This window comes from Copidosoma floridanum, unplaced genomic scaffold (assembly GCF_036245765.1).
Source record: "Copidosoma floridanum isolate Cflo_tuat_1 unplaced genomic scaffold, Cflo_Japanese_pri ptg000020l, whole genome shotgun sequence".
Lineage (NCBI taxonomy): Eukaryota > Metazoa > Arthropoda > Insecta > Hymenoptera > Encyrtidae > Copidosoma > Copidosoma floridanum.
This window is the reverse complement of record NW_028321897.1, coordinates 5,770,940-5,785,896: the sequence shown is the minus strand read 5'-3', so window position 1 is coordinate 5,785,896 and position 14,957 is coordinate 5,770,940. Positions and strand designations below refer to the sequence as shown.

Genomic DNA, 14,957 nt, shown 5'->3' with positions numbered 1-14,957 from the left:
CACTTGTTGTTATTACTATTTGAGCAACTGCCAACTTCTGAACTACTTATACTATTTATTGCTTCAATTATGCTCGAAATCGTTGATGATTAATCTCATAAATAATATTAATTGCAAACAAAGAACGAATAAACGTATACGTACGTATGTACGTATACAGACACAAAATTTTTCATTATGAGATAAAATCGCTCTTAAAAGAACGTATTATATGAAATTTATTGTTCTTGGCACTTAATTTTATGAGAGATTATTAATATAAAAACGTGCAAGTCAGCATACATCAAGAATACCCCGTGATAGCCATTATTATTACGCCGTTTTACTCTTACGTCATGCATATCGAGTTTTACGAGCGTGAAAAAAAATTCCACTTAAAAAATCGTAAAATTCTTAACTTGCCCTTTTTAGTGAAGTGGCGTTCTCAGGACACTATGCGATCAAAGATTTCATCGCTTGAAAAAAAATTTTAAAGGACTACATTAATACTATTCTTGTTCGACAAATTGTTTAGTAAGTATTGATTATTATACGTATAAAAAATACTTTTTGCAGAGACTCCTTCTTTCGGACATTTTCATAATCAACCGCCCAACAGTGGTTACTTTGATCTTCGACCGTTGGTGTCACTACTGTCCGACAACTAAAAAAGTAAGTTTTGCCCCGCTGACCCCCCCCACCCTCACACACAACTGGCACAGCAGCTATTCCTCATGCAGAAAGCAAAATAATCGGACTAAGTATTTATCTCTTCGTTTCAATTATCAATATTTATCAGTGTCATCAATTTATAATTTGTACGTCGAAAATGTAAACAGTGACAAGTGCATAATCATTGATTCGTTTACCCTACGGGCCTACTCAACTTCATTAACACCCATCTCTGTGTGTGTCCTCATTTCTAAAGCTGAAGGTTAAGATAGCGCTATCGTGCAAAAGTATCCCTAGTTTGGTTGACGTTGTTGTCAATAAAAAGTGTTTTACTCGAAAGAAGAAAAAACACGTGCTTACGTAAGAAAAGTTGTGCAAGGGAAAATGTGACTCGACCCGGTGACATAAAGAAGAATAGGAAAACAAAGTCGGGGCGAGATGTCAGAGCCCTCGGAACAGCAGTTGTTCGACGTCGAGGAGGACGATGACAACGACGCGCAAATTGAGTTTGAAATCTTGGAAATTGATGAACCCCGTGAGTCCAATGAGACGCAAGAAGTCACGGTCAAGGTGATGTTCGACGAGTCTCCGGATAACCATCAGAGCGTGGTCACGATGGACGTGACGAGTGACATCGACTTGTCCGACATCGTCCAGGCCGTGAGTACTTACTCCAATATACTTACGAGGTATTCAGTTACTTTTGGGACACGCTGTGCTATGTGTAAGGTAAAACGCCCAATACTTGGACAAAACTGAAATTCAGACCGATACTTGGACAGTGGAAAATCAGTCATTGTAGCAAATAAAAAAGAGATATTTTAAAAAACGTAATAGATTAATATTGCTATGATTATTATTGATGATATACTTGAATTTTTAAAAAAATTTCAGCAACATTTAATACATGCGAATGATTCTAAATTTCACCGTAGGCGCCATAAGACTGCGATAATTTTTCTCCGTTTTCTATGATTTTGATAATAGGTAATGCTCGTTAAAATTAATCCAATGCATTTGTATAAATGCTGTATGGTATTATTTTACAACTTTTACATTAATTAACAATATTTCTAATGTAATCGTGGACAAAAAAAATTTTTATAATGTAAAATTAGCTGTCCAAGTACACCTCACGATTTCGTAGTAGTTGGACAGACGTGGAGCTCTTGTCCAACTTCAGGTCATAGGCACAAAAACGTCGTAGCCAGTACATGGACATACAATCAAAGTTGTTTACCTTTTAACGTAGTTAATCTTTTATGCGAATTTTTTAAACAAAAGTGTATAAAAAGTGAAGTACTTTGTAGAAAAAAAACACTTTACTAATCAGTTTTGTTGTTAAGGGGTGCACCGCTTTAAGAAAATTGTTTTTTCAACATTTTTAAAAGTTAACCTCCAATTCACTGTAAATACAGATGAAGTATGGGTTCTGAAAAGAGGAAAAATGTTTTTAAAAAAATATAAAATAATGAAAAAGAACAAAAGTGGAGGTCATACAACAAAAACAAAAAAGAAAAGTAAGAAAAATTATAGTCTTATTAAAAATAAATCTTAAATAACAAAATTAAAAAAAAAACAGTAAAATTGGTTTTACACTATCTCACTGATAGAATAATTGAAAAAACTGAGTACCGAGGTGAGAGCTTAATTGAGTTGGATAATTCGTTTGCTATTGAAGAGATGCAGTTCCTTCTAAAGAAAATTCAAATCAAGAAGGAGAAGTGCGATTCCTCACAATTGAAAATGTTGAAAATCAAAATGCACCCTGAGGGATTTATCTTGCATTTAATAAATTATTTTTGGAAAAAAGATTAATAATTTTACTTACGAATTTTACGTAATAAATTTGTTATTATTTATCCCCTTCGTTAACATTTTTTCGTTATAAGGTATTTATCTAAATACATACTTTAGTTTTAATAAGTACTTGTGCCTTATCGTAATTTATACAACTGTAAAATCGTTTAAGTTAGTATTGTCCAAGTACTGCTTTCCAACTTGTCCAAGTACTGCAGCATTGTCCAACTTTTGGTTTTCAAGGTTGTCCAACTACTACGACAGTCGAGAATGATTGTCCAACTACTCCGATAAGTTGACATGTTTTAAAATGTACGATAACTATTATTTAAGAGCTATTTTAAAACATTTTTTGTGTGTTATATAATCCTAAGGCATCCTAATTACAAGTAATTATTTAAAAAATATGGAAGTATTGCACATTAACTTCGGAATATGAGCGTTAAAATTAGTTTCGAAAAATCTGTCCAAGTATTGGGCGTTTTACCTTAGGTATTTTTATTTGTGGAGCTTTTTTTCTGTTATCGCTTCTCTTGTAGGTACATTTTTGAGCAGCAGCTTCTTGCTTCGATCTTACAATTTTTATTTTTGAATCTGTTTAGTTTTGATTACTGTGGGTGTATTAATATTTAACGAGTGTATATTATGGTGTTGAACTAAAAAAAAAACACTGGTGTATTTGAGTGTGACGTTAGTTTGAGAAACGATACAATGGCATGTATACAATTACCTAGTTTTATTCAAAGTTACCAATATTTTTTTTAACTAATCTCCCCGATTATGTCTTTTAGTATTTTTTCCGAAAATTTGAATGATGCAAGTATACGAATGCACGTTGTAAACTTTGTAAAGCATGTTAAATTTGCTTCAGGCTGCAAGTGCTGCAATCAAGGATAAAGACTGTAATCATTACATATTAGACTTAGAGTGTAAGTCAGACCTACAGTGTAATCATGACTATGTTGTCAAAATCAAAAAAGACACTGAACATTGTAGAGGAACATTAAATGAGGCACTAAATGTAAGATTTTTTTTGTTTAAGTATTATCGATATTTAATTAAGTATTTTATTGGTCAAGAAAGCTGATTTACAAGTCTTAATTTTGGTTAACCAATTTAAAAACTTAAAATACTTTTCATTTAAAGGCCCTTGTTGGTAGTTATTTTGCACATAAATTTCTCATGCTAATTTTCTAACAACACTTTATTTTCTGTGTTACAGAATTCACAGGCATCCACCAAAGTAAATTATCTTAGTTTATCTGATAAAGAAAATGAATCAGATACAACAGATGAACAAAGCAAAAGCAATATCGTCAGAGCTCCTAGTGTGGAAAGTATACGAAGTTCTAGATCAAATTCACCGTAAGAATAACTTTTTTTTTTTTTCATTAAGAATAACGTTTATTGAAGATTACTTGAAAAAAAATTATTTTCAGTGCTCTTGGGGAAAATGATTATGAAACATCAACAAACACAGTCCAGTTAAATAACAGCTCCCCTGTAAGTATATATAATTTTAATTATTTAACTTAGAACGTTATATCTTGAATAAAATGTACCGATTATTTGGTTATTTTCTTTGTTATAGATTGCAAATAAATCAAAAAAACGTAGCCAATCAAATATGTAAGTTTAAATATCATTACCAGTGATTAATTTAAATACTATATTATCAAGTATAAATTAATTTTAGATTAGCAATTTACCCACCACCACCAGAAAAAGGTGGAATAGCTATCAACTTGAATGATTATCAGTGTCTTGGAAATGATGAGTTTCTCAATGATGTGATCATTGATTTTTATCTATCCTACTTGACACACGAGGTTCTATCTCCAGCTAATAGACAAAGAACACACGTTTTTAGTTCTCATTTTTATACACGTTTTGCTAAACCGTATCAGAATGATGATAGTTCTAATTATGCAAGTGAAGATGAGAGGCGGCATGCTGGCGTGCAAAGATGGACGAAAAATGTTGATATTTTTGATAAAGATTTTATTATCGTTCCAGTGAATGAAAAGTAAGAGAGTATTGTAATTTTGAAAAAGTTACGATGACAACATGGCATTTAATGATAAATTTGTTAATTTCAGCCTACACTGGTACTTGGTAATTATTTGTTTTCCTTATTTAGTTGTTGATAATGATAATGATGATGATGATGAAGTACCTGCTTTCGAAAATGTAAATGCAATATTGATTAAACAAAGGTAAATATCAATGTAATAGTTAATAAATTTGAAAAAACACGTTATTGAAGATTTTTTGCTTTGATAATTTTTTAGGCCCTGTATTTTAGTATTTGACTCTTTGTATTCAAATAAAACAGCGGTGGTAAATAAATTGCGAGGGTACTTGACTTGCGAGTATCTGGCCAAAAAAGGTGAAAAAAAATTATTTTCACCGTCAAATTTAAGACTTGTAAGGCCTAAGATACCGAAGCAGTCTAATGCAACAGACTGTGGATTGTATGTGCTACAATACGTGGAGAACTTTTTCAAAGTACGATTTTTATAGTTATTTTCGTTAAAGTGATAATTTAAAATACTAAAGAAAAAATATTCTTTTGTAGGTCCCAATTGAGGATTATACAGAACCACGTATTGACTTACGCGACTGGTTTACTGAAGAAATCATTGACCACAAGCGGGAAGATATTGCAAACTTAATTGGCAAGTTGGCCACAGACTTTCATAAAGGTGAAAGTATCGAGTTACCAAGCATTGAATTTCAAAACAAAAAATGTCTGGTGGACTACAGAATTGAGTCAGATGACAATGAAGAGATGACTTGGATAACAAAGAAAAATCACGTAGCCATGCCAAACAACGAGGATATAAAAGTCTTTGGAAAAAAAAAGAAATCCTTCAAGCTGAGACTATTTGATAGTGAATCATCTTCGGACGAAGAATCTGTGCCACTTCACCTGAAACCGTCAGACGATTCAACAGTTCAGGAAAATAAATTGCCTTCATTAGACACTAAATCTTTTTTTATTCGCAATAAAAATTCCCCCCTAAGTGTGAAGACCTTATTTTTGGGCTCACAAAAGACTACTCCATGTTATGCAAACAGTAGTAACTCTCCTTTGATGGATGAACCACCTTTAAAGCACAAGACGTCTGAGCAAGTAAACTGTGGATCACCACCATATTGCCTTCCCAGTAATACATTGAAGAAGGGTAAAAAGTTATACAAGGCACACAACAAAACAGTAGATTTAGAAGAAGCATCAGGAAGTCCTGTCAAAAGAAACAGAATTTTTTCAACGCCAGCTACTCAACAGTCAAGAGCGCAAAAAATTATGAAATTGGCATTACCTTCTTATGCAATACCTAACGTGTCGGATCCATTCTATTCTATATCAATTTCCACTGTAAGTATTATTTTCAGTATACGTATCACATAATCCATTAACTTTACATTTAATTTCTAACATACATCATGGATATCAATATTTGACAAGAGTAAATGTAATATGTCAAAGCGTGTAAAATAATTTAAAGAAATGTACAATTATGACTTTTTTTTGTGACCGTCTGTCCTTTGAAAAAAATTATTAACCGTGATCAACAAAATATAAGATAATTTTTTTTTTACTTTAGACAATGATTTTTTTCACAAATCAATAAATTATTTTTTTTATAATCTTGAAAACATGATGGCTGATACATGTAACTAATAATGCTCTAGATCAATTAAAATTTCACTGTGTTGACTACTTCATTTTATGAAATCTGAGAATTGGTGTAGGCAATACAGAATTATTGTTAATAATTGCCCATGTGGTGAAGGCTTTTATTTTAACATGGTCAGTTCTTCACTCCACATAGTCCTCATGCGATTTGAGTGTAGGTTTGATAAAAAAAAAAAAAAAAAATTAAAAAAAATTTGCATTTGATTTAAATAGAATGGTAATGTTGCACCGGCAGTGTCAGAGATTTCAATAAGTTTATGGATTTAAGTACATCAGCTTTGGTCTATTCTTTGATTTCGCCGTATATTTCACCCCAATTCCCTCTCCCACAGGCAGGCAGACAAGCCTAATTACCTTAAGGTAGTTAGATATAGTCAACAAAAAATAATATGCCCACAGCCGAGGTTGTCGTCATCGCGGGTGTCTTTTACAGAGCATCTACCTGCTGACAAGTGTGATCTGTGTGATATCCACACCCACGCTGCACGCACACCCTTTACTTTTTTCCTCCCTCCACCTTTCGCCCCTGGAAATTCGCGCATGCGTAGGGCACTCTTTCTTTACTTCTACAGTTCTACTCTTTTTTTCTATTTTTTTTTATTTCACATCATCGTATCAGTAAACAAGCAGGTAAAATGTCAGTCGTCGTGCTGATGGGCATCGTCTAATCGTGAGTTGTGTTACATGTCTCAGTAATCTCAGTATTATAACTATTACCTATACAGTGGCGTTTGATGTAAACATTGCAATGTATAGGCAGGGCGCGTCTCTTTGCTAATTCTTTTGTACATAACATAATAAGTACATATACTACACATGTTTCGCAATGCGACACTCATCGTTGGAATCGGCTCGAATAATCATCATCTGATACGCTTTATCATATAGTTACGTATAGATAAGTACGTAAGTACTGCGAGAGAAAGAGGAACATCTTCAATCGTGACTTGAATTTCATTAACTTGTATATCGTACCGGCTGAGTTTCCTCGAATGTGTGATTGACCGACTAGTTTTAGTTGGTAGACCAAACACTGAAGGTGATGCGCGAGAGCTGATAAGTGAGAGAAAGAGACGATTCGAGTGTGCTCGAATATTTTGTCACACAGAGAAACTTCTACAGGGATAGATAAAGGTAACTAAAGGTTCTGTCCATTTGACTGATTTTTCTTTTTCCATCTTTCGAACCTGGTAAAAATTTTTTCCAAGACACGCGTACTTACTTATTATGGTGTCAATGTACTCTTCTCTTTTCACAACTCATAGAATATATATACATGTATATTCGGAAAATCGAGAGATACTGCCCTTGGATACATGCACAGTCGTGTAAACAAATGAAATTTAAGTACGATACATACGCGCTAAGAGAACTACAAACATAATTGCGTATACGATATTTTTTTATTATAATCTAATCGTGATAACACCTGTATCTACCGCATAAGTATATGCATGAGGCATGAGCTAAAGTTAAGGACGTTCGGTAGAGATAGAACCCTGTGATGAATCTTTTTGAAATTTTAACCAGACGTTCTTATTGTTGTTACAATGAAGCTGTTATATTTTCAAGAGGTTCGTCTGTTTCGTTTACGAGATATTGAATTTCAAAGTTCAGTCATTTTAACACGGTCGCTTATAGGGAAACTTATAAAAACTCGGTTTAAAAAAAATTGGCGTAATGAATGTCTCCAATTTTTTTATATGTCACAGATAATGTTATCAACTATATGTATAAAAAGTTTCGTGACGATCGTCTGATTAGTTTATGAATAAAAAAATTAAATAATAGTTCGACAAAAACGTAACGGCAACGTCGCAAGAAGCGGGAAATTCAAAATGTTCCAGGACGTACATTTCAGTAAATACTTGAATATTATTGTAGATATTTATGTATTTCTGTATAAAACATAAGCTTGTATATGTGTGTGAATGTATGTACATAGGTTCCACCCGTACCCATAACAAAATAATGTATTATAATAACACATATTTATTTTTCTTAGTAAAATTTTTAATTTGTAATTTTTATACGATACAATTTTTTTTCACACGATTACAAAATAACATGCTTGTAGTAATCGCACAGACTAGAGTATGTCCTAATTATTTAACATATCACTTTCAATGAGACTTTTCAAATCACATAAAAATTCAAGAATTTTATTTACATTAGCTACGAATATAATTGTATGTACATATATCTGTCACAAGTCTTTTTAATTATTTACTCATTTTTATTACATTGTTATAACGAATAAAAATCAAATACTTACATCTTTAGCACAAATACATTACAAATATACACATACGCTGCCGTAAACGACGCAGCAGACAGATGTGTACATGAACATTCACACATTGGAGACCCGTGCGGCGATGCCAAGTCTTCACTCATCGCTACTTCCCCCTTGCCCCGCAAGTGGTTCCCCCCGCTATCTCTACCGAACGTCATTAAAATTTGCAAACCACCACGCTAACCGCCACCGCCGGTGTGTGCCAGGCAACAAGTTTATCTAAAATAACATAACAGGCGATGACGAAATCGCAATCCCATACCGTTATAATCCACCTCGCGTATTAATATTATCTATTAAGTACTTATATATGATATAAAAGTACACACTTTGTGCTTGATTGAATACGTATACATGTACCTTTTATATATCAATACAAGTAACATTGTCACCATGCAAATTGCAAAGTACAGTTAATAAGTATTTTTAGGATAAGTAAATAACACTTACACATTTTTTTTTTTTAAGTTTCGGATTTCTATATGGTTTCCTAACAGCTTTCCACGTTGATAATTTGTTGATTAAGTACCCACATACAGATTTTCTTCTATTTGTTGCTATTTTTTAAACTAATTCAAAAAATTCGATCTCCTAAATGACAAACACAACTAGGTCCTCAGGTAAAATATATACTGTACAATTATATCCTTTTTCACATAAACAAACACCATAGAGGGGCAATTTCGAAATGTTCGGAAAGTAAGGTCACGTGGTTATTTATAATAATATATATCGTCGTCCCCTTGCTTATGATAAATTGTTACGTGATCTTATGTTTCTATTATGTTATATTATTTCGTGATCTTATTTTACCAAGTCTTGATTTTGGAAAAAAAAATTTATTTTGGGCTCTTATATCGTAAAACAAATGCTAGACACACAGTGTTGTAAAAAAAAAAATGAAATCCGGAACCTGAAAATTTGATAACCTTTCAAATGGGTTATTAACATTTTTTGCTCATAACAATCTTAACAAGCCAGATAAATTAATTATCGACATTTTTTTTATTAGATTCGTTTTTAACAATTTTCCTGTCATTATTTCAGTCATCTATAGCATCACAATTTTCATTTAGAAGATCGAAATAATTAAGAACATATATTATACAAGCATTATTTCTCGTGCATAGACACATCGTATATTCTGCACACTGCAGTCATTTGTAATAAAATTCTATTATTCCTTTTTATGCAGTGACTAAGAGAAAAATGTGAGTGTGGGAAAGAATCACACAGGTATCTATATCTATGGCCAAATTTTTTCTCTTAGTAAGCTGATGGGTTCGAAAATAAATTTTTGTTCAAGCTTTGCTCTACTTATATTTAGTTGTCAGCAAAAGAGCGACAGTTCATTTGCAATAGATTCATGTTGCTGGCTATATTAAATTAGGTGAGATTGTTAGTGCATTAAATCAACTTGAGAATAATTTTTAAAAATTATTTCCGAATTTTTCTACTTATCTTATTGCTAATACCATAAAAGCAAACATGCTCGAGTCAAAATAGTGAAATCCATGATGAATATTTGATCAGAAGTAAAAATGAATTTTGTTTTTTTTTGTTTCAACTAATCAACTAACTTTTTTCTTTCAAAACTGTTGTATCAATAATTCGAAATTCATTATTAGTTAATAACGGTCTTTAATTTAATTACAGGAGAACAGAATAGCTGGTTCAAAACTGTTGGGTTCGTTTAAAATAAAGAAACTGTAGATATTTGCGAAATAAATTATTTTTAGTAGTAACAAAATCTAATTAATTAGTATTAAAAAAAAAAAAAAAAATTGTTTTGATAAAAAAAAGATTTATAAAATGCGTGCATTCTAAGTTATTAGACTTAAAGTTTGTTTTCTTATGTATACTTACACGTCCATTACGTTGTACTACTGAACAATGTTACTGTCTTTTTATAATGTGATATTGTCATTATTAAATTTGGTTTGTTAATCGTTAAGTATTTATGAATAATCATTTATGTTTGATTTACAAAGTGACTTATTTTGATAAACACTACTTGTACAAAAAAAATAGGCATAATAAAATATTCACAAATTGCGCTAAATTAATTGCTATAAGGAAGCTCTGAAATATATATTCTATGATTTGTTATCACCTAACTTCAGAAATTTCCTATACATGAACAAACAAGGAAAAAAAGATTTTGAAGAAGGGATCTTTCAATGTCAACACTCATTGATAATGTACGTAAATATATTTTTTTAAGCAAGCCAAATCCGTGGTAATATCATTGGAATAAAAATTTACATCTAGTTGATGAATTTTTTTTCAATAAAGCAAGTCTTTACCTTTTCCATATCCAGGTATCTTTTCTTAAAGTAAATAAAGTACTCGGAACACGACCATGAATGGTCCTCAGCGTTATATCACTTAATCAACGCGTGTACAGATCACATTTCCGTTTTCAGTCGAGCTGGTTAACTCGAAGACGTGTAAAGCAAGATATTCTAGCATTAAAAAAGGATGGTGCATCCAGAGCACGAGTTAGAAGAGGAGGAGGAACAGGAGGGTGCCAATAAGTGCGATTGTAATAGTTCTGGAAGTATTCATATACTCCAGTCAATGAGGATAGATGAACCTGCTGAAGCGCCAATTTGTCGCAAACCTGACGAGGATCAGGTAAAGGTGCTTGTTGCCCCTGATAATGGATACCAGTGGTTGATTGATTTTCAGCTGCCTAAGAAATGTCATTTCAGTTGGAAGGTTGAACATCTTTTAATGATGGTAATTTTTTTTGTATTTTGATCACACTTTATCTTAGAAAATAAAATGCTTCTGTTAATTCTAAAGTGATCATACAAATTTTGACGATTGTTTGGTTTTAAACATTTTTATCTTTAGTTAAGATCACGATTGCATGAAGAAGAAATTGTTTGTACCTACTTAGTGAAAGATGATCCCATTTACAATGTAAGATATGTCATTAACACACGAAAAACAACGAATCACGATTTACAAGATGATCCGGAAATATTAGACGATGCTGTGATTAGTGAAACTAGTAGTTCTATGAAAAAATTGTAAGCTTTAATTCTAATGAAAAATTTTGTTATCTTTGCATTAATTATGTTGGTAATGTGCAATTTTATGGCATATTTTGTTTTTTTAGACGAAAACGCAGAAGAAGCTCGTCTGATTCATCTTGTTCTGTTTCGACAAAAAGCAGCGATGATGTATGTACACGTAATTAATACTTGCATATTCAAAAACAAACACTGAATTTTAATTTATTTATGATTTAGATAATAGAAGTGCAGAGTTCTGACCAATGTCTCACACTGGATTTGCGAAGAAATGCACAAGTGTAAATACGAAGTCTTGATTATTAGAATGTAATCTTTTTTTTAACGAACTGTATGTAATTAAAATTTTGAATCAGTATTTTAGTGTATCCTAAACCGCCTATGAAGTATGGGATTACTGTTACAATAGAAGACTTTAAATGCCTGAATCAGGGCCACTTCCTGAACGACATAATTATAGATTTTTATTTAAAATATTTTGCTTTGGAAAAATTATCGGATCAAGATAAAGAAAGAACATACATTTTCAATACCTTTTTTTATACAAAACTCTCGAATCCCAAATGTACATTGACAAATGCAAATATGAGTTTGGCAGATATACAACACGCAGAAGTTAAAAGGTGGACCAAAAATATTAATATTTTCGAAAAAGAGTTCATAATAATACCTATTAATCTAGAGTAAGTTGTCTTCAAAATTACATTTCGAAAAATTTTCACTTTTGCTAGATTGTTTGATTAAAATATTAATTAAATATTTACAGTAAGCATTGGTTTTCGGCTGTTATTTGCTATCCTGCTTTATTTGGAATGGATCCGAATGATAGTAAATCGGAATGTTCAGATGGTTCAAACCATTAGTAAGTTTTTTAAATAAGAATTCTAAAATTCAAAAAAGGTTGTTTGAACTCTACTGTACAGAGTAACAATTTGTTTTCAGTCCATGTATTATAATTTTTGATTCGCTGACCTCTTTTACTATTGGAAAGACAAGGGTAATACAGGATTTGAAAAATTATTTGGAATGCGAATACAAAGAGAAAAACAATGGAAATGAATTATTTTTCGATAATACGGAAATATTTCATGCAGATGTGCCTCAACAGACTAACGCAAGTGATTGTGGCGTATATCTGTTGCAATTCATAGAACATTTTTTTGAGGTAATCCAATACTTTTTAATTTATTGTTCTCTGAGGTTAAATAAACTGGTAATTAATAATTTCAGGATTTTGTTGCTACAAATTCATTGTGTTCGCTCAAAAAACCTCTTACCCACTGGTTTAGTACTGATATAATAAAAAAAAAAAGAAATGACATAAGAAAACTAATAATTAGATTAGCTGCTATTAACACCAAAGGAACAAAAAAGTCTCGTACTCGTTAGGATATAGTGTTGTTTGTAATTTTGTAAAAATAACTAACAAAGAAAATGTTGAAAAATATTTAAAGTTCACGTTATATTTGTCTAATTTTATGTCGGATCAAAGCAATAAGTAAGTCAAAGAGACGTATTACCACGCGTGATAATGTATGTATTTATTTATATCTGAAAAATATTTTCATTAATTACCAAGAGAAGAAAAATAAATATGTATGAAATATTTGTTAATTTATTGTGATAAATTATCAGAGTTGTAATATTAAGCAAGTGCCTTGCAAAAGTATGCATTTGTATAATTTGTATTAAAAAAAAATGCTTCTAATAAATAACTGCTTCACGCATTAATCTAAGTAGTTGATTCTTTCCCTTCAATTAGTTTTATAGAAGGATAAAGACAAACGAGAATAAAATGGTAGTATCAAATGATGCCAATAGTTTGCAACTTAACAAGTACCACATGAATCTTTGACGTAAAGAAAGTTGAAACTACTTCCAGTTATTTTTATATTTGACGAATGAGCTTGAGAAATATATTTCATTGAATGTTGTACGAAAAATTCATAATTTTAATTTTTATTCTCAATGTAAGTACCGATTAGAGCACATCATGAGTTTTTAAAATAAACTTCAGTTGACTCGCATGTCTCTCGCGCAAAAATACTTTATTAGCTTCCAATGTTTTGATGAACGTCACGTACGGCGCTCGTGCTAAATGCTCGATTTTTTCAGACGCAAGTAGCGCGGGAGCTCTTTTTGACTTTTTAGTGGACTTTCGAAAGAGTAGAGAGCGTACGTCGTTCAAGTCGACGAAAATAATCGCCGGATGCAAGCTGTGGTTGTTGATAGACGCTGGAAACTATTGAGAGCCGTTTGCGCTTATTCAGGAGTGCAAAACACATTGTAGTGTCCTTCGGCAACAGTTTGAAGTTGAACGGTGAACAAAAATAATGCGAATGCTATTGAATATGCATTGATTTAGAAAACAAATATTATTGAAAATACGCAATTGTCATATATATCCTTATGACGAAATAATCGTTGTCAATTTTTCTGAATTGAAGTACTTTAATTTTAAAGTAATCGAAAATGTTTTCCTTCAACACATTTGAAATTATTCAACCAAAAACTATGCTGTTGTAGTATTTGACGTGATTTTTCTTCGTTTCGAATCGAAAATCTTTTCTTTTTTTTAATGATAATATGTACACTGATACAAATATATTTTGGTACAAAAATACAAATTAACTAGCTTATAAGCTACAGAAATCCTTGTTTCCTTAGCATGGATTCAACTACTTCCTGTTCAAGATGGTCTTCAACAATGTCTTTGGTTAGTAGAGCAGAATCCAAGAGTTGACAATAAACGGCCAACGTCCTTCGACTCCGTTTTGCTGTGCAACAGCGATGCCAAAGCATTTTGAATGGAGGACTGGAACGATCGAGGTCGGGCGGCGGCTAACAAACAATGTGCGATGGCTCGATCGATTTTACCCGCCACTTGACAAGATCATTTTTTTTTTGTTCTTCAGAACTATGCCATCAGTGACCATTTTCAGGGATTCTGGTATGTCTCGCTCGGCGTCTTCGAGAAATCGGTCCGGCACCGGATGAGCCTCTGCGTGATCGTATACCCTCGTTAATAATCACGATTGCCGTTTGAACGATCCGTTTTCGCTCGTCAACGTTTTCCTCGCGGTTTGCGTACCAATGCTCCGTGAGTATATGTCAGCACCGGTGTCTTTCAACGATATACTTAATCCTGTCCTTTCCGTGCTTTTTCGTTACCACTATTTTGTTTCCGTACTTTTCCAAATTCTGAATAACATAACGCAAATCGACCAATGGCCCATCATACTGTCTCGGTATGTCATTTAGAGAAAATTTACATTCTTCTCTATTATTTTGTAAGTGATCAATAATGGGGTCAGAAGTCGGTGTATCGCGCGGTTTTGGAACGTATAATGACGAAGAAAAGTTCGGTGACACTTGGCGTGGTATCGCAAAACATCGTTATAGGCAGAGTTATCGTATCGAGACGTTGTTTGAGCGCTGATGCATCATCGCGCGATGAAGCTTGTTT

The 14,957-nt window shown here is 32.4% G+C and overlaps 2 protein-coding genes across 6 annotated transcripts; both read left to right on the top strand.

The window, feature by feature from the left end:
- The first annotated feature begins 706 nt into the window (after positions 1–706).
- On the top strand, positions 707–10,854 carry LOC106646992 (uncharacterized). 3 transcript variants are annotated; one of them, XR_016293116.1, is made up of 11 exons: positions 707–1,311; positions 3,323–3,472; positions 3,674–3,816; positions 3,891–3,954; positions 4,043–4,080; positions 4,148–4,477; positions 4,551–4,667; positions 4,743–4,959; positions 5,030–5,833; positions 10,107–10,651; positions 10,772–10,854. XR_016293116.1 is itself a non-coding variant. In XM_014363223.2 (10 exons), the coding sequence occupies exons 1-10, from the start codon at positions 1,090–1,092 to the stop codon at positions 10,161–10,163; spliced, it is 2,142 nt and encodes a 713-aa protein (XP_014218709.2). In that variant the 5' UTR covers positions 707–1,089; the 3' UTR covers positions 10,164–10,764. The 3 variants fall into 3 exon arrangements, 2 of the variants coding, with proteins under 2 accessions (XP_014218709.2, XP_014218710.2); XM_014363223.2 differs by lacking the exon at positions 10,772–10,854 and having other exon boundaries at positions 10,107–10,764; XM_014363224.2 differs by lacking the exons at positions 3,323–3,472; positions 10,772–10,854 and having other exon boundaries at positions 10,107–10,764.
- Positions 6,757–13,143, top strand: LOC111643292 (sentrin-specific protease 7-like). Of its 3 annotated transcripts, XM_089593832.1 has the most exons (10): positions 6,851–7,056; positions 7,173–7,288; positions 10,877–11,192; positions 11,310–11,488; positions 11,578–11,641; positions 11,711–11,772; positions 11,848–12,174; positions 12,258–12,353; positions 12,434–12,656; positions 12,722–13,143. In XM_089593832.1, the coding sequence occupies exons 3-10, from the start codon at positions 10,932–10,934 to the stop codon at positions 12,878–12,880; spliced, it is 1,371 nt and encodes a 456-aa protein (XP_089449958.1). In that variant the 5' UTR covers positions 6,851–7,056; positions 7,173–7,288; positions 10,877–10,931; the 3' UTR covers positions 12,881–13,143. The 3 variants fall into 3 exon arrangements, with proteins under 3 accessions (XP_089449959.1, XP_089449958.1, XP_014218711.2); XM_089593833.1 differs by lacking the exons at positions 6,851–7,056; positions 7,173–7,288 and adding an exon at positions 6,757–6,824; XM_014363225.2 differs by having other exon boundaries at positions 6,851–7,288.
- The last annotated feature ends 1,814 nt before the right edge of the window (positions 13,144–14,957 follow it).

Excerpts from the sequence above, each read along its gene's own strand:
- LOC106646992 (XM_014363223.2), top strand. The coding sequence starts at position 1,090 with ATGTCAGAGCCCTCGGAACAGCAGTTGTTCGACGTCGAGGAGGACGAT. Across the intron at positions 4,478-4,550 it reads ATCGTTCCAGTGAATGAAAA|CCTACACTGGTACTTGGTAA; the intron begins GTAAGAGAGTAT and ends TGTTAATTTCAG. Across the intron at positions 5,834-10,106 it reads ATTCTATATCAATTTCCACT|GAGAACAGAATAGCTGGTTC; the intron begins GTAAGTATTATT and ends ATTTAATTACAG.
- LOC111643292 (XM_089593833.1), top strand. The coding sequence starts at position 10,932 with ATGGTGCATCCAGAGCACGAGTTAGAAGAGGAGGAGGAACAGGAGGGT. Across the intron at positions 11,193-11,309 it reads TTGAACATCTTTTAATGATG|TTAAGATCACGATTGCATGA; the intron begins GTAATTTTTTTT and ends TTTTATCTTTAG. Across the intron at positions 12,354-12,433 it reads TCAGATGGTTCAAACCATTA|TCCATGTATTATAATTTTTG; the intron begins GTAAGTTTTTTA and ends ATTTGTTTTCAG.